Below are 23,802 nucleotides of genomic sequence, written 5' to 3' on the forward strand. Positions count from 1 at the left end.
TGGTTCTCATCCAGCCAGTGTTACACACTCAGATGATGAGGAGGCTGGTAGAGATGATGACGATGATGAGTGATCTCAGCTTTCAGTGACATCTTGTAGCCCCTTTGTCCTTAGTATGTCATTGTTGGACCTTTGTGGTGATAGATGACAAAGGGGGAGAGAGACTGATTAAAGCTTCAGGATAGTTTCATTTGCTTATCTTTGTACCTGAAGATATGTACTGTAGGCTGTAGTGGTTTTTGTTTTTGAGCTTCATTGATGTATCTTGAGTTTGAGACAGTTTGTATCATGTGAGAGATGAGACTCACTTATGCTTTATCAATGTATCTCTTGAGACATGATCTTTATTTATATATCAGTGGTTTTTGGACTTGAGAAAATGTGTAATGAGTGCTTTGTGTAACATACATGTGTTGTATTTGTTTTCATAAGGTCTATACATGCTAGAGTGAAAATAATTGATGTGATGTCTTTATATTTATTCTTGTGTGATATATCTTGTCATATGCATCATGGTTTTCACCTTGTCACACACACATGCACCCCACGGATGCAATAATTTAGGGGGAGTCTCCTATATGTTTTAATATGTGCAATTGACATTTGAGGTCATTTTGTGAATTCTAATCATAAGCACATATTAAGGGGGAGCCTCTTATAAATCATTGAACTCAAAAGTTTAAATGTTTATATCATTTTGTAAGCTTTTAATCAAGTTGTCATCAATCACCAAAAAGGGGGAGATTGAAAGTGCATCTAGCCCTTTAGTGGGTTTTGGATGATTGAATGACAACATGATTAAAGGACTAACCCGTTTGCTAAGTGTGGACAGGTAATAGATTATCTCACAGGTACTTAATGAAAGCCAAAATGATGTGTTGTTGTGTAAATAATCTAGTTCAAGCACAAGACAACAATGCAAATGGAATTTATGCAAAGGCTTAATTATTATGGGATTTCCATGTTCTATGTGAAAGCAAGCTTGTAAGAATTAATTAATGAGGCATAAGGGATTGCATATGGATTGGTCTCATATTTGAAGCTTGCTAAATTGAAATGAAAAAGATAACAATACATGAATGGATGATTCAACACAAGATGTGACTTGATGGCTTGAGATGGTGAAGATAGCAAGGAAAGGCTTCGAGGTACTAAGCAAGGGTGAAGGGCAAGCGATGGCTTCGCGGCCAAAGAACCTAGCTAGGGTGAAGTAGAAAGTACTTGCATTTAGTCAAGGTACTAATCAAGCCACGATACTCATATTGATGTGGAGGATCAAATCACTATTGGAGTGTTTGATGGAAGTGACTTGATACATTTGGGATTATTCAAATTTGATGAATGGAATCAAGTCACGTGCTCAAGATGGCTATGCTCAAGTGAAAAGATCTATATCAACATGTTGGCACCCTCACTTGATGAAGATTGGAATACACGGCTTTGTTTGAAAGAGATCAACTCAAAAGGTTTAACTTTGTTATACTTTCAATTTTGAGTTAATAAGAATGCCAAACTATTAAGAGGGATGCATCATGTTGATTGATAATGTTTCATAAGTGCTCAAGCCAACCCATGTGAGTTTTGAGTATTTGAGCGACAAAAGAGCTAACTTTATTTTTGCTGGTCTGGTAAGATACTGGATGTGTCCGGTATTTACCCAGCAGTGGTAAAATTATTGTTCTCGGGTTGGTTTATCGGGAGTTCCGACGTAAGTCGGGAGTTCCGACAGTCGGGAGTTTCGGCAATGCTCGGGAGTTCCGACGTCTCTCACTTTAACTGACATTGGAGAGTTCACTGTCCTAGCCATACCGGACGTGTCCGGTCCAACAGCTAGTTTTCAAATGCCTTGAGGGTCAGGAGTTCCAACGTGAGTCGACAGTTCTGACACCTCACATACTTTAACTCAGTTACATGTTTTTTAAAATTGCTGAGGGTTGGGAGTTTCGACATGAGTCGGGAGTTCCGGCATTCATCGGGAGTTCCGACGCCTCACAACTTCACTGTAACTTAGTTACCGTTGGCGCAGTGTAAGTCATACCGGACGTGTCCGGTATGCATACCGGACGTGTCCGGTATTGCAATGGCTATAAAACGGCTAGTTTTTCAAGGGGGCTATAAATACCCCCAAGCCTCCACCTTTGGAGGCTGCTGATGCTGCTGATTCTGCTAATTCTGCTGATACACACATGTTTTTGAGCCTTACCAACTCTTCCAACCCTCTCTTAGTGAGTGATTGATCAAATTTGCCAAATTAAATTGTGGGTTGAGTGAAATTCAAAAAGAGAGCAATCCAACCACTTGAGCACTTGTGCATATTGTCTGTCTCGTGATTTGCATTTGTTACTCTTGGACTCTTCGGTCCTAGATGGTTAGGCGTCGCTGGAGAGCACCTGAGAGATTGTGGTGTGCCTCAGAAAGTTTATAACGGTCGATTCCACCGCCTTAGAATCATCTAGTGGAAGGAGGAAAAGGAGTTGGAAAAGACTCCGACTAGAGTGACCTTTGTGGTACCCTCTAGGGCTGACCTTCGTTGGATCACTCGCAGCCCCCTCAACGGAGAGTAGGACTCGAACGAGTCCAAACTTCACCCTAGATTGGCCAGCCTGCTACTACTTCTATGACTCTAGCTTTACAGCCCAGTGGACTTCAGAGTCAGGGACAACCAGTGGCATAGTTTCCTTCACATACAGAGCAGGTGTCCTAGTGGTTTGCCTCGCCAGTGCTAACCCCACAGTTCACACCTCTATAGAATGGCTTCACACCTGCTCAGACTTTCTCGCTATTTGTGCCAGATACCTCAGTCTCTAGGAGCCTTGGTGCTACTTTTAGTGAGTTGATAGGATAGCCTACTCTACCATATCTACATGTTCCTGGTCCTTTCACAGTTGCTCCTATTATTGGGACTATAGAGACGCTCCCTTCTTTAGTTGCATCATCAGAGTCGCCTGCTACAGTCATACCTGTAGAGTCACAGGCCGCACTAGTCTCTGCTCCGACCCAGACCGCTTCAACGTCGCTTCCAGCCACAGAGGGCCAGACTGCATAGAGCTTAGGATTAGATGATGATGGCACATAGTTCCAGATCGCTCATCACACCTCAGCGCCCGACTCGTCCGCTGCAGCCCCGCCGACCGACCCTTAGGTTTTGATATTTGACACCAAAGGGGGAGAGGGATCGAGTATATTAGACTCAGGGGGAGCGATATATCTAGGGGGATCTTATCTACATTTGGCTTTTTATGTGTGATATATTTTTATGTATTCATGTTTACTATTATGCATTGAACTACATAAGTGTGATCGTAATCATGATATTTATGTGATATGTGACATGTGTGCTCTCTACTTGAATTATTTATATGTCATGTCACTTGGTTATGCTCATTTGCTTTGCTTCCGTGTTTTACTCCGATGCAAATGAGCTTTATTACTTGTACTCATGCTTATTTTATATCTATTGAGTACATCATGTTGTCTTGGGTCATATAAGCTTGCCTAACTCTTTTGTTCTTATTATCAAAAGCTTATATGAACCAAGCAGGTTGAAAACCTTATCTCTTTTACATACTCGAGGTTGTATTGTCATCAATCACTAAAAAAGGAGAGATTGAAAGCATCTAGACCCCTAGTTGGATTTCGGTGATTAATGACAATATGAGATTACTGTGACTAACGTGTGTTTTGCAGAGGCAATTAAGTTAGGTCATGGTAATGGCAATTGATTGGGCAATCATGGTTGTCATGCCCCTAGGATGGAAATCATTTCGGTTTTCAAAGGATGGACGACAATGTTAAGAATGGACTAGTTCTAAGTGTCGTTTGGTGTTGAAGAGACACTTAGAGTAGTTTAGGACTTTGTTTTTCCTTTGGTCGTACTATTAAGGGGGGTATAGACGGGTAGCTTGACATAGGTGAGTCTAGTGGGTTAGGTGTGGTGCACACTTGTCAAATCTAGCACTAGGTAGCTCCTAAATAGCCCTTAGATCAATTGGAGCGAACTTCATTCACATATGATTGCGAGTTGGAAGTGAATGGATGGTCAAATGTTGATCGGACGCTGATTTCGGTGTGATCGGGCGCAGAGTCCGGTCAGTTCATTTGATCAAGGTGAAGTCATCTGGATACGACCGGACACTGAGTGTAATGTGATCGGACGCTGTGTGCCAGAGTCCGGTCAACTCTAGTAAGGTCCCAGAGAGGGAGAATCCTGATCGGACGCGTCCGGTCAGTGCTGACCGGACATTGGTCAGGTTCCGGCTACTGACCGGACGCTGAGCAGCAAAGTGACCGGATGCTGGGTTCCAGAGTTCGGTCAACATCAGTAAGGTTCCAGAGGGCAGTTTTTGTGACCGGACGCTGGTCAGTGTCCGGTCACAACTTAACTGCTTGGTTGCGGGGTGGACTGACCGGAGCGTCCGATCATCCCGCAGTGGCACATAACGGTTCGTTTTGAATGAGGTGTTATAAATACTTTCTCTATTCACTCAAGGGATCACTTTTGCTCATTCCAATAGCTAAAAAACACCCTTGAGAGTGTCAAGAAGAGCAAGGTCCTAGTGAGGTGAATGAGATTTGAGAATCCAAGAGAGATGCCTCATTAGTGAAAGCAAGAGTAGCAAAGTGTGCATCCATCCTTCTTATTAGGCTTGTCGTGGTCAAGTGAGAGTTTGTGCTTGTTACTCTTGGTGATCGCCATTACCTAGACGTCTTGGTGGTGATTGGGAGCTTGGTGATCATCCGACGGAGCTTGTGGATGACCCAACTCAAGTTGTGAGCGGTTGTGGGTGATTCACCGCGATGGAGTGTCGAAGAATTAACCCATAGAAAGCACTTGATCCTTGGACGGATCAAGGGGGAGCTACACCCTTACGTGGGTGCTCCAACGAGGATTAGTGGGGAGTGGCGACTCGCCGATATATCGGCAAAACATCGCCGCGTTTCTCTTACTCTTTTTACTTTAAGCATTTACTTTGAGCAATTCAATTTTTATCTTTACATTAATAGAATTGCCATGCTAGAGTAGGATTGAAACATAGGTTGCTTAACTTTTGTGTGGTAGAACAATAGAAACACTTTATAGGCACCAGAGGTGAAGTGGGCTAGCTATAGGGTTTAATTATTGCAAAGATTTTTAGAATTAGCTCAATTTACATCTACTCTTACTCTTAGTCGTCTTAATTATTTCACTTGATTCGCCAACTTGTTGGAAATTGTAGAAGAGGGGGCGTGGGGAGATCTCTGGCGCAGGTCCAATCTTGATCTTGGCATTTGAGAACTAGGGGCCTCAGCGACAGCAAGGCAGCAGCAGGACGCAACAGGTAATGCCAAGGCCACGTGAGGTGTGGTAGGCCTCGTTTAGTTTCAAAAAGTTTTCTAAAAAAAAATGCTACAGTAGTCATCACATCGAATCTTGCGATACGTATATAAAGCATTAAACGTAAACGAAAAAAACTAATTGGACAATTTGGTTGGAAATCGCGAGACGGACGTTTTGAGCCTAATTAGTCCATGATTGAATACTAATTGTCAAATAAAAATGATAGTGCTACGGTAACCAAATTTCTAAATTTCACTCAACTAAATGTAGCCCTACACACACTTCCTATCTTTTTCCCCTTCCTTCCCGCAGGCAAAAAAGGTTATTTGTACAGCAGGCCCTTGTTTAGTTCCCCCAAACTTCCAACTTTGGCACTATGCAAAAAGAAGATTCTCCGTCACATCAAACTTGCGGTACATGTATGGAGTACTAAATGTAGATGAAATCAAAAACTAATTGTACAGTTTGGTTGAACTTTACGAGACGAATCTTTTGAGCCTAATTAGTCAATGTTTGAACAATAATTCACAAATACAAACGAAATTACTACAGTGCTTGCCGTCACATCAAACACTGTGCAGGTGCTGAATCCGGCCAGACCTAAACGCGCCCCAGAAAGAAATACATAGGAGTACCCTGCATGGTTATTACCGGTGTCTGATTAAGCAAGTGACCACCAGCTGCTGTCCTTCTTTGTTTGTTTGAGAAAACTGATCACCAACCAAATGCATGTTGCTAAACCAGATGCAATGCAATGAGATGAGATGAAGGGGAAGGTAGCGATTAGTTATTCGGTCGAGATCCGTTCCGTTAGCGCACCGTTATGATTGGATTCCGGACAGTGCAGTACACAGTAGCATCTGATGATATATAATAGCAGCACGCAGCACGCAGCACGCAGCACGCAGCACCTCTCGGCCCCTCCGGTTTCTCCAAAGGCTGACAGGCTGAATAATGCCCAAACAAAACATAAGCACGCATTAGCGCGAGAACAATGCATCTAACCCATGCAGGGGTTCAGAAAATCAGAACCATGTGACGGAATACCTGTCTCCAAAGAAGCAAGCAAAGCGACACCGGCGATTTCATATCCCCAGTAGTTTACGGAATCTGATACAGATCTGCCATTTGAAAATGCTAAATGCATGGCACGGACAGATCATCTGGTGCCCTGTTGCCCAATCTTTCAACAACAGGAGGTGCCTCCCAAATGCCTGATTAACAACCGCTAATTATAGATATAATATAATCCTCCAATGCCAACCACAGGCAGAGGCAGCGGGATGAGCAGGAGGGGTAGGCACAGTCGCTTTGCCCCCACGCAGGCCTCGATGGGCACCATGTTGAAGGCTCGGCTCCCAGTCCCAGCAGTGCAGCGTCCGTACCAGGGGCAGGTCAGGTCGTCGTCCTGCACCCATGGTTTGAATGGGAATAATGCAGCAGCATTGCAGTGCAGCAGGGCAAATTCATGGCCTCAATAGTCATGGGGGTGGACAGCCAGGCCTTCAGTGGTTAGGGTTGCAATCCAACCAAAAGCCAGCTCCCTCGCTCACAAGTCTTGTCCTCTCAAGAGGAAGGGGGTGGACAGCCAGGCCTTCAATGGGACTGACCGAGCCCCTTGATGGTGTTGAATCTGAGACCAAAAACAAGTGGCTGGTTCAGTACAAGCTGCTGGTGCATGATAATTGCACACTACTACTACTACTACTAGCTCAGAGCCCATGCAACGCAATGCATGCAGTACACCTCAAATGTCACATATACTTATCTCACATGACAAGGCCCACTACGGCGCTCATGAGCCCTCGTTTAGTTCCACCCTCAACTTCCAAAAAGTTGCTACAGTACCTGTCATATCGAATGTTTACGGCCCGTGCATAGAGCATTAAATGTAGATGAAAAGAAAAACTAATTACACAGTTTAGTGGGAAATTGCGAGACGAACGTTTTGAGCCTAATTAGTCCATGTTTGAACACTATTTGCCAAATAAAAACGAACGTGCTACAGTAGCCCCAAAATCCAAATTCCACAACTAAACACAGCCTGAGTCATGGCATGAACAAGTTATTGCTCACCAGCTCCTCACTCAGCTGAAGATGAACTGAACTGAACTGCTGCTGCCTCTGCCTGGTAGTAGTAGAGGCAGACAAGGCCAGCAAAACATGTCAATCCACACATCAGTTCAGGTTAATCCATTCGGTTCCAGTCCACCCGCCTGAGATAGTAACAAGGACAAGAAACGCAAGAGACAGGGCCGTATGGGAAATTGCGATGGTAACCTGGAGTGTCCAGGACTCGCTTTCTTGCACCTTCCCAAAGCCAAATGGAAACTGAGCGGCCTGAAACACTAGGAACCTGGACCTCTCTATTCTACTGCAAGTAAGCAAGCACCCTGTTCGCTTGTTGGTTTCAGCCAGCCCAAATCAACCAGCCAACAGTATTTTTCTTTCACAACAAATTAGCACCAGCCAGCCCAAACCAGCCAAAAAACCAACCAGCGAACACGGCGAAGAAAAGAAGGTTAGAAAAGAAAAGGAGAGAAACAAACATTAAGGGAAGGGAGTTCATCAGGACAGCGGTCATGCATGCGATGCAATGCATAGCATAGGCCCCAACCACCCCTCGCACATGGAAAGGCATGGTAGGGCGGGCCTGCCGTGTCCCGGCCCCCGGCCTGGATGGCTGTGATTAGGCCACAATGGCCAGGCGCCAACTTTTTAAGTGCCACCACCTGATCATTCCTCAGCGGCTACACTGGGGGCTAACCTCACCACCTTTGAAGCCCTTCCTTCACTTTGATTCTTCCTGTCTACCTAGGTTAAAATAATAATATACTAGCTGTACTCTCCTCTCTCTCTCAAGATCAAATGCACCTGCACCAAAGACCACCTAAGCAGCAAAAGTCTCCTAGTCATCATGCATGTACATGTACTCCTACCATGGAAATAATTATAATTATATATCAATAGTACAGTACATGTACAGGCCTCCCTGACCATCTAGAGTTTCTTCTGCTACTGCTACTTGGGAGGCTGGCTATAAATGGCTGGCCATGACATATGCATGCCTCCCTCTACACAGCACACCACCACCACTCTCCCTCTCCTCGCTGCCAATCTTTTGGCAAGAACCTCTCTTTCTTTCTTCCACGGTTCCACCTCTAGTAGTTAGCAGCTTTAGCATTCCTCCACACCAACAAGGCAAGAATGGCTACGCACCATCTCGCCCAGGGGCACCCCCAGGCGTGGTCGTGGGGGATGGCCATGTACACCAACCTGCAATACCACCACCAGTACGAGAGGGAGCATCTGTTCGAGAAGCCGCTCACGCCCAGCGACGTGGGAAAGCTCAACCGCCTGGTGATCCCCAAGCAGCACGCGGAGAGGTACTTCCCCCTCGGCGGCGGGGGAGACGGCAGCCAGAAGGGCCTGCTGCTGGCCTTCGAGGACGAGGCCGGCAAGCCGTGGCGGTTCCGGTACTCGTACTGGACCAGCAGCCAGAGCTACGTGCTCACCAAGGGCTGGAGCCGCTACGTCAAGGAGAAGCGCCTCGACGCCGGCGACGTCGTGCGCTTCGAGCGGGTGCGCGGTGGCCTTGGCGCCGGCGACCGCCTCTTCATCTGCTGCAGGCGTCGTGGCGAGAGCGCGGCACCACCGGCACCGACGCCGCCACCGCCCGTGCGCGCTCCGGCGCCCGCGCTGAACGCCGCTGGTGAGCAGCAGCCGTGGAGCCCCATGTGCTACAGCACGTCGGGATCGTCGTACCCGACCAGCCCCACCAGCCCCTACGCCTACCACAACGATACGCCACACGCAGGTAAGAAAAGCATCCAAGAACAGAACAACACTTTTTTATTTATGATTGATGCGATGCTAACAAAGGTAGAAAAGAGCAGAGATTATGTCAGCTCACGCCATTTCCGGTCGATGACTGCAGGTGAGGCAGACGCCAAGAGCAGCGGCACGCCTACGGCGCCGTCGAGGAAGCTCCGGCTGTTCGGCGTCAACCTCGATTGCGGCCCGGAGCCGGAGCCAGAGACGCCGACGGCAATGTACCAGAGTCCCTACGCAGCAGTGTCCGCCGTTCCCAGTTACTGGTAAGTAGTATTACAAACATCACAGAGATCAGTTGCAATACACTACTACTAGTTGAAGCTGAATGAATTTAATTAATGAAAAAGAACAAGTATAAGCAAAGCATCAGTTTTTCTGCTCAACTTGTATAGGAGTAATTATGTTTTGTGTTTCTTTGTCAACAGGGGCAGTTCATAAGACAGAGGAGAGGAGGAAGGAGATCTGAGGCCATGCTCTGCGCAGCAGCCTAACAACCTGCAATGAAGAAACTAGCTACCACTACTACTGTTCTCTACTCTGTCTGTACTGAGCGACAGGTTTGAATTGACCAGCGGAATGAAAAGGAAAGGGGGTGAAAGAGATCCCTTGTTTCCCGGGCAATCTTCCTTCCATCACCGCAGACCCCAGACTCGCCCTTTTTCTCCCCATGTTGCCTTCCAGAAACCCTACGTGCAGTACGGGGTCCGGCCGGGCCGGCCCCCTTGCGGCCGCAGCAGCAGGTAGCAGTAGCTAGGAGGTTTCAGGAAACATCAGGTTGAAAAGGATGGGTAGCTAGAGAGACAGAGAGGGAGTGACGGATGGTGACACGTGCAAAAAAAACAAAAGGACATGCTTGAAAGCATGTACTGTATGTGCGTGTCATCTGTGGTAGGAGTAGGACTGTGGAAGTATGTGAGATGTGGGTGGGTCCAAGAATGGACTGTGATGCATGAAGCTGATGTATCTAGCTATCATCTCCCTCCCCTGCTCCTTCAAGGAACAGAGAAATGTCCTCATTGGGATTTTGTTCTTCTCTCCCTGACTCCCCTCTTCTGTTTTTTTTTTCTAGTGTTATGGTCTTTATGCACTCATTTTTTCAACTTTCTAAGACAGAGGTTTAGATTAGACAGAGAGAGTTAAATGATCTAATCCCAGCCCATGGATCTGAATTGTCATTTAAGTAAGGAAAAAAGGTACATAATGAGAGGTCAGGAGAGCAAAAGAAAGATAACTGTAAATGGCCAAAGGCTGAAGCAGTCATTGCTTCAATGCTTTCTACTCTTATCTGTCTACTTCATACAACCAATCCTTTCACCTCTGACGATGGTAGATGTGCAATGGCATTGTCAGCCTTCTCCAAACAACCAAACCAAACAACATGATAAAAACCATCAGACGCCCATACATTAATTAAAGAAGCGGCGATGCCGACATCTGGGGATTTCCATGTCCCGATCCCTCACTAGAGTAGCAGTACTAGACTATCCTCAGTGGCAGTGGGCGGTTCTCCATCTTTTTGTTCCCTCGGGAAGGAAAGGCTCAGCAAAAGTTTCAGTGTCCAAGTGGGCTCAATTTGCCCTAATAGGATACTCAGAAAAAAAGGTCTGGCTGGCCAAGCTGACGGTCTTAGTTAGGGCACCTGCAAATGGCTGACTCATCAGCTAGCTCGAAGAAAGAGAAAAACTAGCTCTTGATCGAGAGCCAGTCTCATACATACATTCCAAGGTCATATGAGAGTGTCATGTAGGCCTAATTTAATTATAAGCCATTGCTAAGAGCTAACACTATTAGAGAGATCGGCTTAGAGCTACTAACTTATACCATTGCGGGTGCCCTTAGAGGCAGGTTTCAGACAGGAGAGGGGCAAGATTCCCCGCAGCACGTATCAAAAGATGGACGCAGATCTGGCTGGCTGACCCTTTTCTTGCCTGAGCCTGACTGCCTACTCCTACATCGGAAAGCCTCGTAGCACGAGGCTAAACTGATCGTTTGGCCCAGGGCCAGCCATCCGGCCGGCCACCGGTCAAATAATTCAGAGCAGTGGTATGGCAGATGCCTGGAGAAACCTGACCTAACCAAGCTGACGCGGCGCAATCAGCCTGGAGTATATAATTAATTGTTAAGGGAGGCTGTAGCTAGCTAGCTGTAATACTAACACAGTTGCATTGCCTTCGTGTCCACTTGTGTGAAGCACAAGGGAGCTTAAACAAAGTGCATGAAGAATCTAGAGTGGCAGCCTCTTACCTTAGGTCACCTAATTGGGTATGGAGGCGCATCTCGCGGTGTAAAGACTCTCCAGCCGCAACTCGCAAGTAGCCTGAGAGAGAGAAGATACATACTGCATCGGTTCTTTTCAGAAAAGAATGCAATGTTATGTTTGGCCAGAGCTTAGATTTAACTGAATTCTTAGGAAATAACATTTAAAACTCCAAATAGGTATATTATCACAATATATATATATATTCTACGATAAATATAATGATACTCATTTAGTATGATAAACGTTAATATCTTTTAAAATAAACTTAGTCCAACTTAAGGTAGTTTGACTAAACACTATTGGAAATTGTATTCTTTTTTGGATGGAGGGAGTATATATAGCATATGTGGTACAATGCTACATGTGCAAGATGACCGCGATAAACTGTATCAGAACATAAACAATATCCTAGAATACTGTGCTGATTAGGGAAAAAATAATTGGGATGCAGGTTTCACATTCATCTGAATGTAGCAGCAGCAACTGTGGGAACAAAGATTAAACATAAACGTTAACTACCGTATCAACAGCAGGATTTGCTGTCTGCTGCCAATCGAGAACAGGAGCCATGTGCAGGAGCGGGAGGCCTTCCCTAATGACCAGGCATGAACCTTATCCGAGGTACTCCAGGGTGACATGATTAACTCCTTTGAACATCAGATAATACTATCTTAAATGCTACGAGTAAGGCATCATGTGAGGGCCATAATGACTCTCGCCTACTATATATGTTCAACATATACCGAGGAAAGGAAGTGTTTCTTTCATGCAAAAGAAGAGTTGTCTGTTAGTTCGCTGAATTCTTACTCTTGGTAGTAGCAGAATTTTTACTCTCATCGAGAGAGGATGACACTAGGAGTTAGGGCAATTTTCTGATTTATTTTCAAATGTCATGCTAACCTAAGGGGTTGAGAATACATATTTATAGGCTGCTAGCCAGCCAAGCATATGCCAAGATGTTAGTTCTAGATGCTAAGGTGTTGTCCTAGATGCTAGTCCTAGATGCTAAGATGCTGCTGTCCTAGCTGCAGCCCCACAAAGATCAGCCAACACAGAGACTTATCCATCATTTCTCCCCCTAAGTCTTGTGCGTCGTCTTGTGGGAAAGTTGAACCATCCCGGTCCTGGAGCAAAGCTCAAGGAACTTGATCCTCCCAAGAGGCTTGGTAAGCAGGTCCGCAAGCTGGTCCTTGGTGTTGATGTAGCTCGCCTTGATGCTCCCTTCCTCCAAACAGCCTCGGATGAAGTGGTACCTCACCAGGATGTGCTTACTCCGTTTATGGAAAACGGGGTTCTTTGCCAGGGCCAAAGCGGACTTGCTGCCCATCCTGAGCTCCACCGCTCTAGTGTCTCTGCCGAGGAGATCACCAAGCAGTCGAGCGAGCCAGAGCACTTGAGTCGAAGCGGTGAAGGCCGCTATGTACTCGGCCTCGCAGCAGGACAGGGCCACCACTTGCTGCTTGACCGACGCCAGCTAACGAGGCACTTGCCGAGGAGAAAGAGGATCCCGCTCGTGCTCTTGCTAGTGTCGATGTCGCCGGCGTGGTCGCTGTCGCTGTACCCGACGAAGTGTGCCGCCCCAGGGCACCTAGGGTAGTAGAGGCCGTGGTCGAGAGTCCCCGCAACGTAGCGGATGATCCTCTTCACGGCCTACTGGTGCTCTGTCGTCGGTCGCTGCATGAACCGACTAACGTAGCCGACGAAGAATGCCAAGTCCGGCCGTGTGTGGGCGAGGTAGCGAAGGCTCCCCACAAGATGTCGGTACTGCGTAGCGTCCACCTCCTCCGTCGTGCTGTCGCAGCTCAGCTTCAGCCTCTCCTCCATCGGAGTGAGCTGGGTTGCAGTCGGTGAGCCCAGCTAGCTCAACGACGCGCTTGGCGTAGGCGGTCTGTCGAAGCGTGATCCCGGAGTCATCCTGATGCACCTCGATTCCCAGGTAGAAGGAAAGAGGCCCCAGGTCACTCATCTAGAAGGTGGCCTTCATCTCTTCCTTGAATGCCGCCACCTCCGCATCCTTGGTGCCGGTGATCACCAAGTCGTCGATGTATACACCCACCAGCAGAGCATTTCCTCCACTGCCCCGTCGGTAGATGGCCGCCTCGTGCGGGCTTTGCTCGAAGCCCATCCCCTTTAGCGTGGAATCCAACTTGGCATTACACGTCCTCGGTGCCTGCCGCAAGCCATAGAGGGCCTTGCGCAGGCAGAGCACCTTGCCCTCCTTGCCGGGGATCGTAAATCCCGGCGGCTGGTGCACGTAGACCTCCTCCTTCAAGTCGCCATTAAGGAACGCCGACTTGACGTCCATGTGATGAACACGCCAGCCCTCCTGGGCAGCTAGCGCAAGGAGGAGTCGCACGGACTCCATCCGTGCCACGGGAGCAAAGGCGTCGTCGAAGTCGACCCCCTCCTGCTACACGAAACCTCGTGCCACCAAACGAGCCTTGTGCTTGACGGTGGCGCCGGCTTCATCCCTCTTCAGCTTGTACACCCACTTAAGGGTGATCGCGCGATGACCACGAGGAAGGTCAGTAAGCTCCCAGGTGCGGTTCTTCTCAACCGCATCCATCTCCAAATGCATCGCGGCGCGCCATGCCGCGTGTCTCTCGGCCTCTGTAAACGACCGAGGCTCGTCGTCGTCACACGCAAGGTGCAACTGCGCCTCCAGGTCGTGAGGCACCAGTCCTAGCACCGGCTGGTCACCGAGAAGGTTCTCCATCGTACGGTACCGCAACGGCTCGCCGTCGTGGTACGCGTCGATGCGCTCCTCGTCGTGAGAGAGCGGAGTAGCGAGCTCAACCGGGCTGTGCTCGACACGAGCTGGTGTTGGAGTAGACGTGCCCGGAGAGGTGCCTGTCGGTGCTAGAGTGCGTGGCGGTGCCGACTGTGGTGGAGCCGGCGAAGAACTCATCGCAGCCAAGGTCCTAGCTGAAGAGCGTGGTGCTGTCGGAGTAGCAGGCGCCGGGGTCGGTGGAGGCTCGGGGACTAGGGTAGACGCGCTCGTCGAAGAAGAGTTGCCTACTCCCCCAGCTCCCTCGAAGTGGACGTATTTGACAGTGAAGTCGTCGTACGTCGGAGCCGAGCCGTCGTCCACCGCCTTGTCCCACGCCCATCCTCGCCCTTCGTCAAACACAACGTCGCGCGCCGTGCGCACACGCTGCGTCTTCGGGTCAAGGATACGGTAGGCCTTCGAGCCCTCCGCGTAGCCGATGAACACTCCTAGAGTGCTCCTGTTGTCGAGCTTGCTGATGTGGCCAAACTCCTTAGCGAACACGAGGCAACCGAAGACCCGCAAGTGGGAGACCGCCGGCTTGTGCCCATGCCAAGCCTCGTACGGCGTCCTGCCGTCGAGCGCCTTGGTAGGCGAGCGATTGAGGATGTAGACGGCCAACACCACCGCCTCTCCCCAGAAGACAGCCGGCATCCCTCTCTGTTTGAGAAGGGCCCGAGCCATTCCCACAACCGTCTGGTTGCGCCGCTCGACGACACCGTTCTGCTGCGGGTTGTACGACGCGGCGTAGTGGCGCTGAATGCCCTCATCAGCGCAGTACGACACGAATTCAGCCGTCATGAATTCGACGCCGTTGTCGGTGCGCAGCACGCGCAGCTTACGGCCGCACTCCGCCTCCGCAGCAGCCTGCGAGCGCCTGATGGCGTCCGCAGCCTCTCCCTTGCTGCCGAGGACCATCACCCACATGTAGCGGGAGAGGTCGTCGACAAGCAGCAGGAAGTAGCGTCGTCCTCCCGGTGTGGCCGGTGTCACCGGGCCACATAAGTCCCCGTGCACAAGCTCGAGCCTCTCCTTAGCTCGAAAGCTCGCCCGCTAGGGAAAGGGGAGTCGCCTCTGCTTCGTCAACACGCAGACGTCGCAGAGCTGCTCCACGGCAGGCCTCGCACCATCTCCGTGGCACTGAGCCACTTCAGGGCCTCGAAGCGAAGGTGCCCGAAGCGCTCGTGCCACTGCCACGCCTCGTCATCCCGACAAGCAGCGAGACAGAGGGGTTGTGTCACCTGCACGTTAAGGACGTAGAGTCGATTTGCGCTTCTAGATACCTTGGCAAGAAGGCGGCGACGGCGATCCCAAATCCTCATGACTCCATCCTCAACCACTACGCGCGAACCGTTCTCATCTAGCTGTCCTAAGCTGATGATGGAGTTCCTCAACGCGGGGATGTAGTAGACTCCGGTGAGCAGCCTGTGCTCACCAGACACGGCGGTGAAGATGACGGAGCCGACGCCCTTGATCTCCACGCCGGAGACATCCCCAAACTTGACGGAGCCTCGGACGCTAGAGTCAAGCTCGGTGAAGAACTCCCGTCGACCGGTCACGTGATGGGTGACGCCGGTGTCGAGGCACCACCCGTCAGTCTTGTCGTTGCCAGAGCCGTCGCCGAGGAGGGCGTGTGCTTTTGGCTCGTTAAGGTGGAGGAGAGCCGCTGCGGCTGGTGCCACTGGAGGTAGCTCGATGCTTGCATGTGCCATGAACATAGCCGGCTCCTCCTCCGCCTGTGCGACATGGGCCTGGCCGCGTCGTGGCTGTCGATAGTCCTTGGCCCAATGGCCAAGCTGGCCGCAGTTGCGGCAGGTGTCGTCTCGTGCCGGCTTGTGCTTGCCGGCGGCGTCGCCCTGGGCGCTTTCGCGGGCATCACCCTCGGCACGTCCTCGTGCCCCGGCCTGGGCGTCTCTGTGCGCCTTGCGCGGCTTGCCATGCTTGCGGCCGCCTGTCGCGGAAGAAGGCTTCCCCTTCTTCCGGTCACCTTGGCAGGCAGCCCACTGCTCCCGAGTGAGAAGGAGCTTCCCGCCAGTGGTGATGGGCCCCGAGAGAGACTGTGGCTCATCGCTGTCGACGATCTTGAGACGACCTATCACCTCCTCGATCGACATCGTGGAGAGATCCAGCAGGGACTCGATTGAGCGAGCCATCTGTTTGTACTTCTCGGGGACGCAGCGGAAGAGCTTTGCGACAGCTCTCTCCTCGCCGTAGGTGTCATCGCCGAACTGCACCATCTTCTGCAACAGAGTGTTGAGACGGAGAGGAAAGTCATCAACGTCCTCACCTGGCTAGAAGGCCAGGTTCTCCCACTCCTTGCGAAGTGCCTGCAGTGTGGACTTGCGGGCACGGTCGTTGCCGCTGCGTGCCGCAGCGATGGCGTCCCAAGCCTCCTTGGCAGTCCGCTTGTTGGTAAGCGAGAACTGAATCTCGGACGGGACTGCAGCGATGAGGGCATCCAACGCCCGTCGATCCTGGTCGTAGTCGATGTCGCCGTACCGGACTGCCTCCCACATGTGCCGCACCTGGAGCTTTACCCTCACCACCGTAGCCCACTCGACGTAGTTGGTCTTAATGAGGGTAGGCCACCCACCGCCGGGGCCTACGTCCCTGACAACAGCCTGGAGCCCGTGGTAACCACGGTACCGATCCGGGGAGAGAGAGCCACGCTGCCTGTGAAGGCCACGCTCTCCATCGACCCATCCGCCATCGTTGCCGTGCGCGCCTCCTCCTGGAGCGCCACCGCCGTACGCGCCTCCTCCAGGAGCGCCACCGCCATGCGCGCCTCCTCCAGGAGCGCCGCCGACGCGTCCGCGCCTGTCTGGGCTACCGCCGCGCTCGTGGGCGTGCGCGGCTGCCCACTGCGCCGCCTGCGCTCGCGCTGCCTCCCTCCCCAGTAGCTCGAGGTCCGCGTCGGCGCTGTCGTCAGCAGAAACAGAGCTGCTGATGCTGTCGCGCAGAGCCTCGACCTCTGCTGCCGCCGCACGCGCTGCATCTGCCGCCGCCACTGCTTCCGCCTCCGCTCTGGCTGCTGCCAGCTCCGCCGCTGCCAGCCTCGACGCCCTTGCCGTCGCCGCAGCGATCTCTGTCGCCGCTCGCTCGCGTTTCTCTGCCGCGGCAAGTTCAGCCTCCTGCCGACGCCGCGTGCTGAGGTGACCGAGCGCTGAGACTGCCCTGCGAACATGACGCGCTACCGGGGGGCTGCTGCGTGGGGACAGGGATGCTTCAGACGAGTTGCTGCTCGTCTGCGCAGAGGGAGAGGAGTGAGCAGGAGCGGCCGGAGCTGCTGCTGCTCCCAGCTGGGGCTGTTGCGCGGCTGGGAAAGGAGATGAGCAGGAGATGCTCAGGCTACAGGATAGTACGGCTCTGATACCACTTGTTAGTCGCTGAATTCTTACTCTCATCGAGAGAGGATGACACAAGGAGTTGGGACAATTTTCTGGTTTATTTCCAAATGCCATGCCAACCTGAGGGGTTGGGGATACATATTTATAGGCTGCTAGCCAGCCAAGCATATGCCAAGATGCTAGTCCTAGATGCTAAGGTGCTGTCCTAGATGCTAGTCCTAGATGCTGTCCTAGATGCTAGTCCTAGATGCTAAGATGCTGTTGTCCTAGCTGCAGCCCCACGAAGACCAGCCAACACAGAGACTTATCAATCATTGTCAAAGGATAGAAACTACTATTCCAAAGTACAAATTAAACTAACCACATCATTCAAGTAAAGGTACGGTCCAGCTAAATATGCATTTTTTTCTTGTCTGCGAACAAAGTAATAAACCCTCTCTAATAATCACCTTGAAAAGTTCAATTTCAATGTCACTCTCTAGGATAAATATATGTATGACTGTGGGTAATCAGCAAGAGCAAGGAAAACCAAGAATTACTCCGACAATGTCTAATCTGATGGAAAGCAGACAATGATGACCACTACTAGCCGAGAATCCGACAGTCCGAGATGAATGTGCATGATGCCTCACGCACATGAGTAAAAGAGTCCCAGCCTCCCAGGATAATTGAGGTACCAGAGACCTGGCCCAAGAAACTGGTCGGGCCTACAAAATGCTATGACTGATAAACCCATCAGGCATCAGCCACATGAGGCTGATGACCAACCAAAATATGGTTGGCCCACAAGAAATGGCTAACCTGATGAATAGTCAATGATCTCTAGTGTCTATTATTTGCCCTTTCCTCAGTACCTGCTAGTGGTTCTAGACGCCAGCTTTTTGTACGCACGCAGTACATTTCCGGGGAGACAGATGTAAACATGGGCAGATGGTGGACCAGCCGAGGTTCTGTAGGACCTAAGATATGTCAGGTTGTACCAAACTATGCACAGCTAAGTTGGCAAAGATGATCAGATGACGAGTATTTTCACTTTATTGGTACTTCATATGTTACACTGTATAGTGCAGAGAGTTGAAAAGATCTCAAAACTGCTATCAGAAAAGCAAAAAGATGGCAATGTACTAGACTAACTAGTAATTGGAATGGGTACAAGCCATCAAAGCCACAAGATGGTAATGTACTATATAAATGTTTCATTGTTAGTGCTAGGAAACAATGGCTTATGATGTATGATGACAAAAGCACAGTACAAGGTATGCTTTTGTAGGTCACACTACCTACTCTTATAATTAACATTCAAATGATAGTGTTGATGTTACACTAGATGGGGCCAGGAGCATGACATTAACATTATTGACTTCAATGACAATGTTAACAGTAGAAGTGCTGACATTTACCTTCTGTGCATCGTTCCACTGCCACTACCACAAGGCAATAATTTAATATATGATGAGAGTGTACGAGTGTTGGAGAGTCACAGATAAATGCTTGTTATTCCTCATTTAGTCCTCAATTACCAGAAGTCCCCATAAGAACATGGGCCATGCTTAAAATTCTGAGATTGTTTGATCTCTCTGACCATGGGCAATGCTGATTGTAACCTCCATTAGTGAATGATAGTCTGCACAAACAGCTCCTCTTTTTGCTTACAACCAAAAATATGAGAATTACCCTTTGCCTAGATCCAACTTGAGCCCATATCTTTCCTTGCACCAGTGTCATTCAAATACTTCCTTACCAACACAGCATTTTCCCAGCTTCCGCTGGCAGCATATACATCCGAAAGCAAAGCATGGTTCCCACCATTTTCTGGTTCAAGTTTGAAAAGCTGTTCAGCTGCTAGTCTGGCTATTCCAACATTCCTGTACTTACGGCATGAACCAAGCAAAGATCCCCACATAGAAGGAGTTGGTTCAAATGGCATTTGTTGTATCAGTTCCCAAGCCTCACCAGTCTTCCCAGATCGCCCCAAAACATCAACCATGCAAGAATAGTGAAGGACATTAGGTTCAACAGTCTGATCAGAAATCAGCAGGCCAAAGTAGCATCGGGCCTCTTCAACTAAACCGGCATGACCACACACGGACATCATTGAGACATAAGTAACTTCATTCGGAGATATCCCTGACTGCTGCATTTTCTCAAAGAGAATCATTGCTTCCCAAGATTTGCCATGCCTAGTAAAACTAGCGATCATTGCATTCCACAGGACAACATTCTTGTGTTTCGTATCAGCAAATACTAGATAGGCTTCCTCAATCTGCCCACACCTTGCATAAACACCCACAAGAGATGATGCCACAAACAAATTACCATTAAATCCATACTTGATAATAACTGCATGCAGCTGAATTCCTTCAATCATCAATGCTAGGCTTGCACATGTACTGAGTATAGCAGAAAGAGTGAATTCAGTCAATTGTATTCCTTCCCTTTGTGAACTCTGGAATAGACGCAATGTGTCTTCGTGAAGATCATTTTGCACGAGTCCTGCAAACAATGTACTCCATGTAACTGCAGTTTTCTCAGGAATCTTCTCAAAAACCAAACAAGCATCATTAATCATATTACACTTTGCATAAACATCAAGAACTGCAGTTCCAACAAAACTATTAGAGTCCAATGCAAGCTTGATTGCGAAAGTATGTAATTGTCTGCATTCTATAGTAGCATGTTCTGCAGCACATGCACATAGGGTGCTGGACAGGGTAAATTCACTGATCTGTGTCCCTTCTTTGTGCATCTTTGAAAAAAGCTTCAGAGCCTGTAAACCATCTCCATTGCAGGTATACCCAGCAATCATGGTATTCCATGAGACTATGCTTCTGAAAGACATTGCGTCAAAAACATCGCGAGCGTAATCATTCCTGCCACATTTTGTGTATAAGTTGATAAGAATATTGCATGTGATAGTATCAGTGGCCAAACCCAAATGGATGGCTAAACCATGGCAGCCTTTCCCAACCAAGAGGGACCTCTTCTTTGTACACTGTTGCAAAAGTTCATGTAGTGCAAACATGGCAATCAAATCCCTGTCAAACCTAATAAGGCTTCTATCCTTTGGGGCAATTCCATGGTTTAGCTTGTTACAAAAAGAACGAGCACCAAAATGAATTCCCGAGAATACAGCAATAAGAGAATTGGCACACTGTTTCATAGCATGATGGTTAAACCAAATGCCCATCCAAGCAAGGCAGCTGCCCCAAGCTCTCTCAGTTTTATTTGAAGGCAAACTTCACAAAATGGAATTTGTACTCACAAAAAGGAAATTTAAAAGGAAAATCATTTGGATCTTTGCTTCACGCTAAGAGCAGATAAAAATTCTCTGCAGGCTTAACTGTGAATGTTTCAGCTTGTTTGTCCACCTTCAGAAACTTAATAGACCATTGCATTGCATCGCCAAAAGAAATAGCAAGTTAATACAAGTAACAACCTTGTGATATTCATCACAGTTTGGTGTATCTTCTGCTATCAAATTTAATTAATCCTGACAAATAAGATCCCATCAGAAAAGGAACACAAGTTTAAATGAAATCAAAATGAGAAAATACATTGGAATTTCATTAAAAGCTGTACAAATGGTTGAAAATGAAAAAAAAACAATTGAAAAAACAAATCAGGAACTAAACTAATGGAGCTGCTGGTTTAAAACCTTGGGGCTGCACGACCAGAATTCAGCATGGCGCTTATACTGTGGCACTGAACACTAGTATTCCAGTGACAATAACCCCATGTTTCATATCAATTTTTCAGTCTTGTAGAATTTATTTACCGAATAGAATTGATAGATAACTATAAAATCAGAGGGGATAGGTCACGACCATTTGGAATGACAGAGCAACAGTATTGAAGGATGAAATGATTTGGTGCTTTGGCCAAAAGCTACAGACAGTAATTCTTTTGAAGCTAACTAATGTGAACACTAATTTAATACAGGGCTTTTTTTTTGTTTCCAGAAGAGGTCACCCTGAATCAGGATGGTGTTAAACAGTGTTCCACAAAACTCAAGTTACTTAGGGCTTATCTCAACTAGGCTTCTACAAAAAGGGGGAAAAATAACAGGTCCAATTCCCATCGCGAAATGAAACCACAGGGACTATGATCATATCATGCAGAAACTCAGAGGCAATAAGTTGTAAAAGGGGAATGACAGAGATACGGAGCACCCAAAACTATACTCTACATGCAGCAGCAGGACATATTTCAGTCCAACCAGCAGCAGGGCATATTTTCGGTCCAACCCTACGTAGCACTGAGACTATAGCACATCAAATCATCAATTTCGATAATGGAGAAAAAAAATACGGTCAGAGAAGATACGCTGACTACCTCTCCCAGTGTGGGGCATTCCGTCGAACACCCTCGCCGCAGTAGCAGATGTAACCCCACACCCGCCGAGTCAGCACCAGCTGCGCGCGTCTGGGGAGCGGTGGGATGACAAGGAGGGGTCTGGAGCTCGGAGGGGAACGAGAATCGACGGACGCCGAGATAGCTAGGAAGCTGTCGATCGGAACCAGGCTGCAACACCAACACAGTGGCAAAATCGCCGCGGCGCCGAGGCGCTAGAGAGGCGAGCGACGAGAGGAAATTGCGAAAGCAAATCGAGCGCGCGGGCTGGTGTGGGAAACTCCGGACGGCGACATATGGCCCAAAAGAGAGAGAGGATTAGCAGCCCAATAGCGTGGAGTTTCTTCCTTAAAGGCCGAGCACTCCTGGCACGTTTCGGCCCATTGCCTGCACCTATCGCGGTGTGTTTTGTGTTCTTCGGTTTATGATCTCAAAAAAAAAAAGGAAATCTCAAACAATCTCCAGTTTAATCAAATATATGCAAGAAAAACTATTAATATTTATGATGTGCAGTTAAAATTAATAGATAACCATGAAATATGTTTTCATGACAAACCTGGTTGAAGATACAAATGCCGATATTATTTTCTGCAAACCTGTTCAAACTTAAAATGCTTGGACTCCTCTCGAAGCGAGACTTCCATTCTTTTTGGACGGAGGAAATATTTAGGTGTGGGCATTCAAGTCACCCAAAAAGTTTGGGTCAAGTAATTTGGATTTTTAAAAAAATCAGGCTTTTTAAATTGATATCTGTTTTTTTTCTTGAGAACTAAATAATGATAAAATACACTGTATATGTTCCTAAATTACCTAGTTCTACCAATGTTCAATTGAAAAAAACACAAATGCCATGTGTCACCAAGTAAACCATGTTTATATGTATACATTGGCAATTAATGTATACATTTAGAGTTTATCAGTGGTGAAAAAATGTTCCCTCTACCACAATAAGTTTTGTAAGTTATTACTTTATATACATTTTACTGAAACATTATGGCATACCAAAATTGGTACCCAATTGTAAAAACTCCACTTTTTATAAAACAATATTACTATACATATGATTCTTTGATAGAGTAATTCAACATTTTGAGTGTTGTGGTGCAGATTGAAACTATTGTTATGTCATCGTAATATCTAAGAATATAATGTATGATCTATAGAATCTATTTTTAACATAATATAATTGGAAATTTTGAATAAAAAGATATAATAAGCAGTAGAGTCTAAATTGAATGTGTGGATAAAAAAATGTGACATCCAATTAAATTTAGTTAAAAATTGAAAAACAAATATAGATTTGTGATGTCTTAAAAAGATGTACCAAGAACCGATATAACTTAGGATAAGGTTTCAGCAAAGTACATATTAAAAACCAACGGATATGTACGACGAAAACATATAAAGTATCTAAATGTTATTGTGTTAGACAACAAAGAGAGAATAAAGATAATCAATTTTAATTAGCTATGAGTTATAAATTTGTCCATGTAGTGTTTAGACGGTGCAATAATGCCCGCAATAGTGTAAGAAGGTATGGATCACATCAGATGATCACTGCTCAGTTGATCAGTTCACGTCGCTCGAGTCTTTTTTGCCCTCCACAACCACAATATATGAGGATAGCCAGGAATCATTCCGGCCTGGGTGCATTCCTCTTCAAATTTCACCTTCTCAGCCTACGGCGCCTTTCCTCGCATCAAATAGGTTATCCATTTCATGCTCGTCGTCTCCTCTGGACTTTACCAATGCAACAAGGTGGGTGTTCAGTTTTTCCACGCTGCACTTTTCGGAAACAGATGGTCATTTACACCCACCGATCCATGTCGCTGAGTGCGTGCTGAAACTCTTCCGGCGGACACCCATTTTAGAGCTTTTTGCCAGAAGACACTCTGGTTCGGTGAAATTAGGCCACAGGACACCACGG

At 47.9% G+C, this 23,802-nt stretch overlaps 2 protein-coding genes across 2 annotated transcripts; one reads left to right on the forward strand and one right to left on the reverse strand.

The window, feature by feature from the left end:
• Positions 1–7,773: 7,773 nt before the first annotated feature.
• Positions 7,774–10,184, forward strand: LOC136509241 (B3 domain-containing protein Os11g0156000-like). The gene is made up of 3 exons (XM_066504064.1): positions 7,774–9,134; positions 9,255–9,414; positions 9,577–10,184. Exons 1-3 carry the CDS (start codon positions 8,525–8,527, stop codon positions 9,587–9,589), a joined length of 783 nt encoding a protein of 260 aa, XP_066360161.1. The 5' UTR covers positions 7,774–8,524; the 3' UTR covers positions 9,590–10,184.
• On the reverse strand, positions 8,969–22,540 carry LOC136509239 (pentatricopeptide repeat-containing protein At5g04780, mitochondrial-like). Its single transcript, XM_066504063.1, has 6 exons — positions 22,432–22,540; positions 21,858–22,304; positions 18,926–21,015; positions 11,396–11,468; positions 9,231–9,411; positions 8,969–9,108 (listed from the first exon to the last, which is right to left on the reverse strand). The coding sequence occupies exon 3, from the start codon at positions 20,710–20,712 to the stop codon at positions 19,207–19,209; it is 1,506 nt and encodes a 501-aa protein (XP_066360160.1). The 5' UTR covers positions 20,713–21,015; positions 21,858–22,304; positions 22,432–22,540; the 3' UTR covers positions 8,969–9,108; positions 9,231–9,411; positions 11,396–11,468; positions 18,926–19,206.
• Between the last annotated feature and the right edge of the window lie 1,262 nt (positions 22,541–23,802).

Source organism: Miscanthus floridulus, chromosome 15, assembly GCF_019320115.1.
Source record: "Miscanthus floridulus cultivar M001 chromosome 15, ASM1932011v1, whole genome shotgun sequence".
Classification (NCBI taxonomy): domain Eukaryota; kingdom Viridiplantae; phylum Streptophyta; class Magnoliopsida; order Poales; family Poaceae; genus Miscanthus; species Miscanthus floridulus.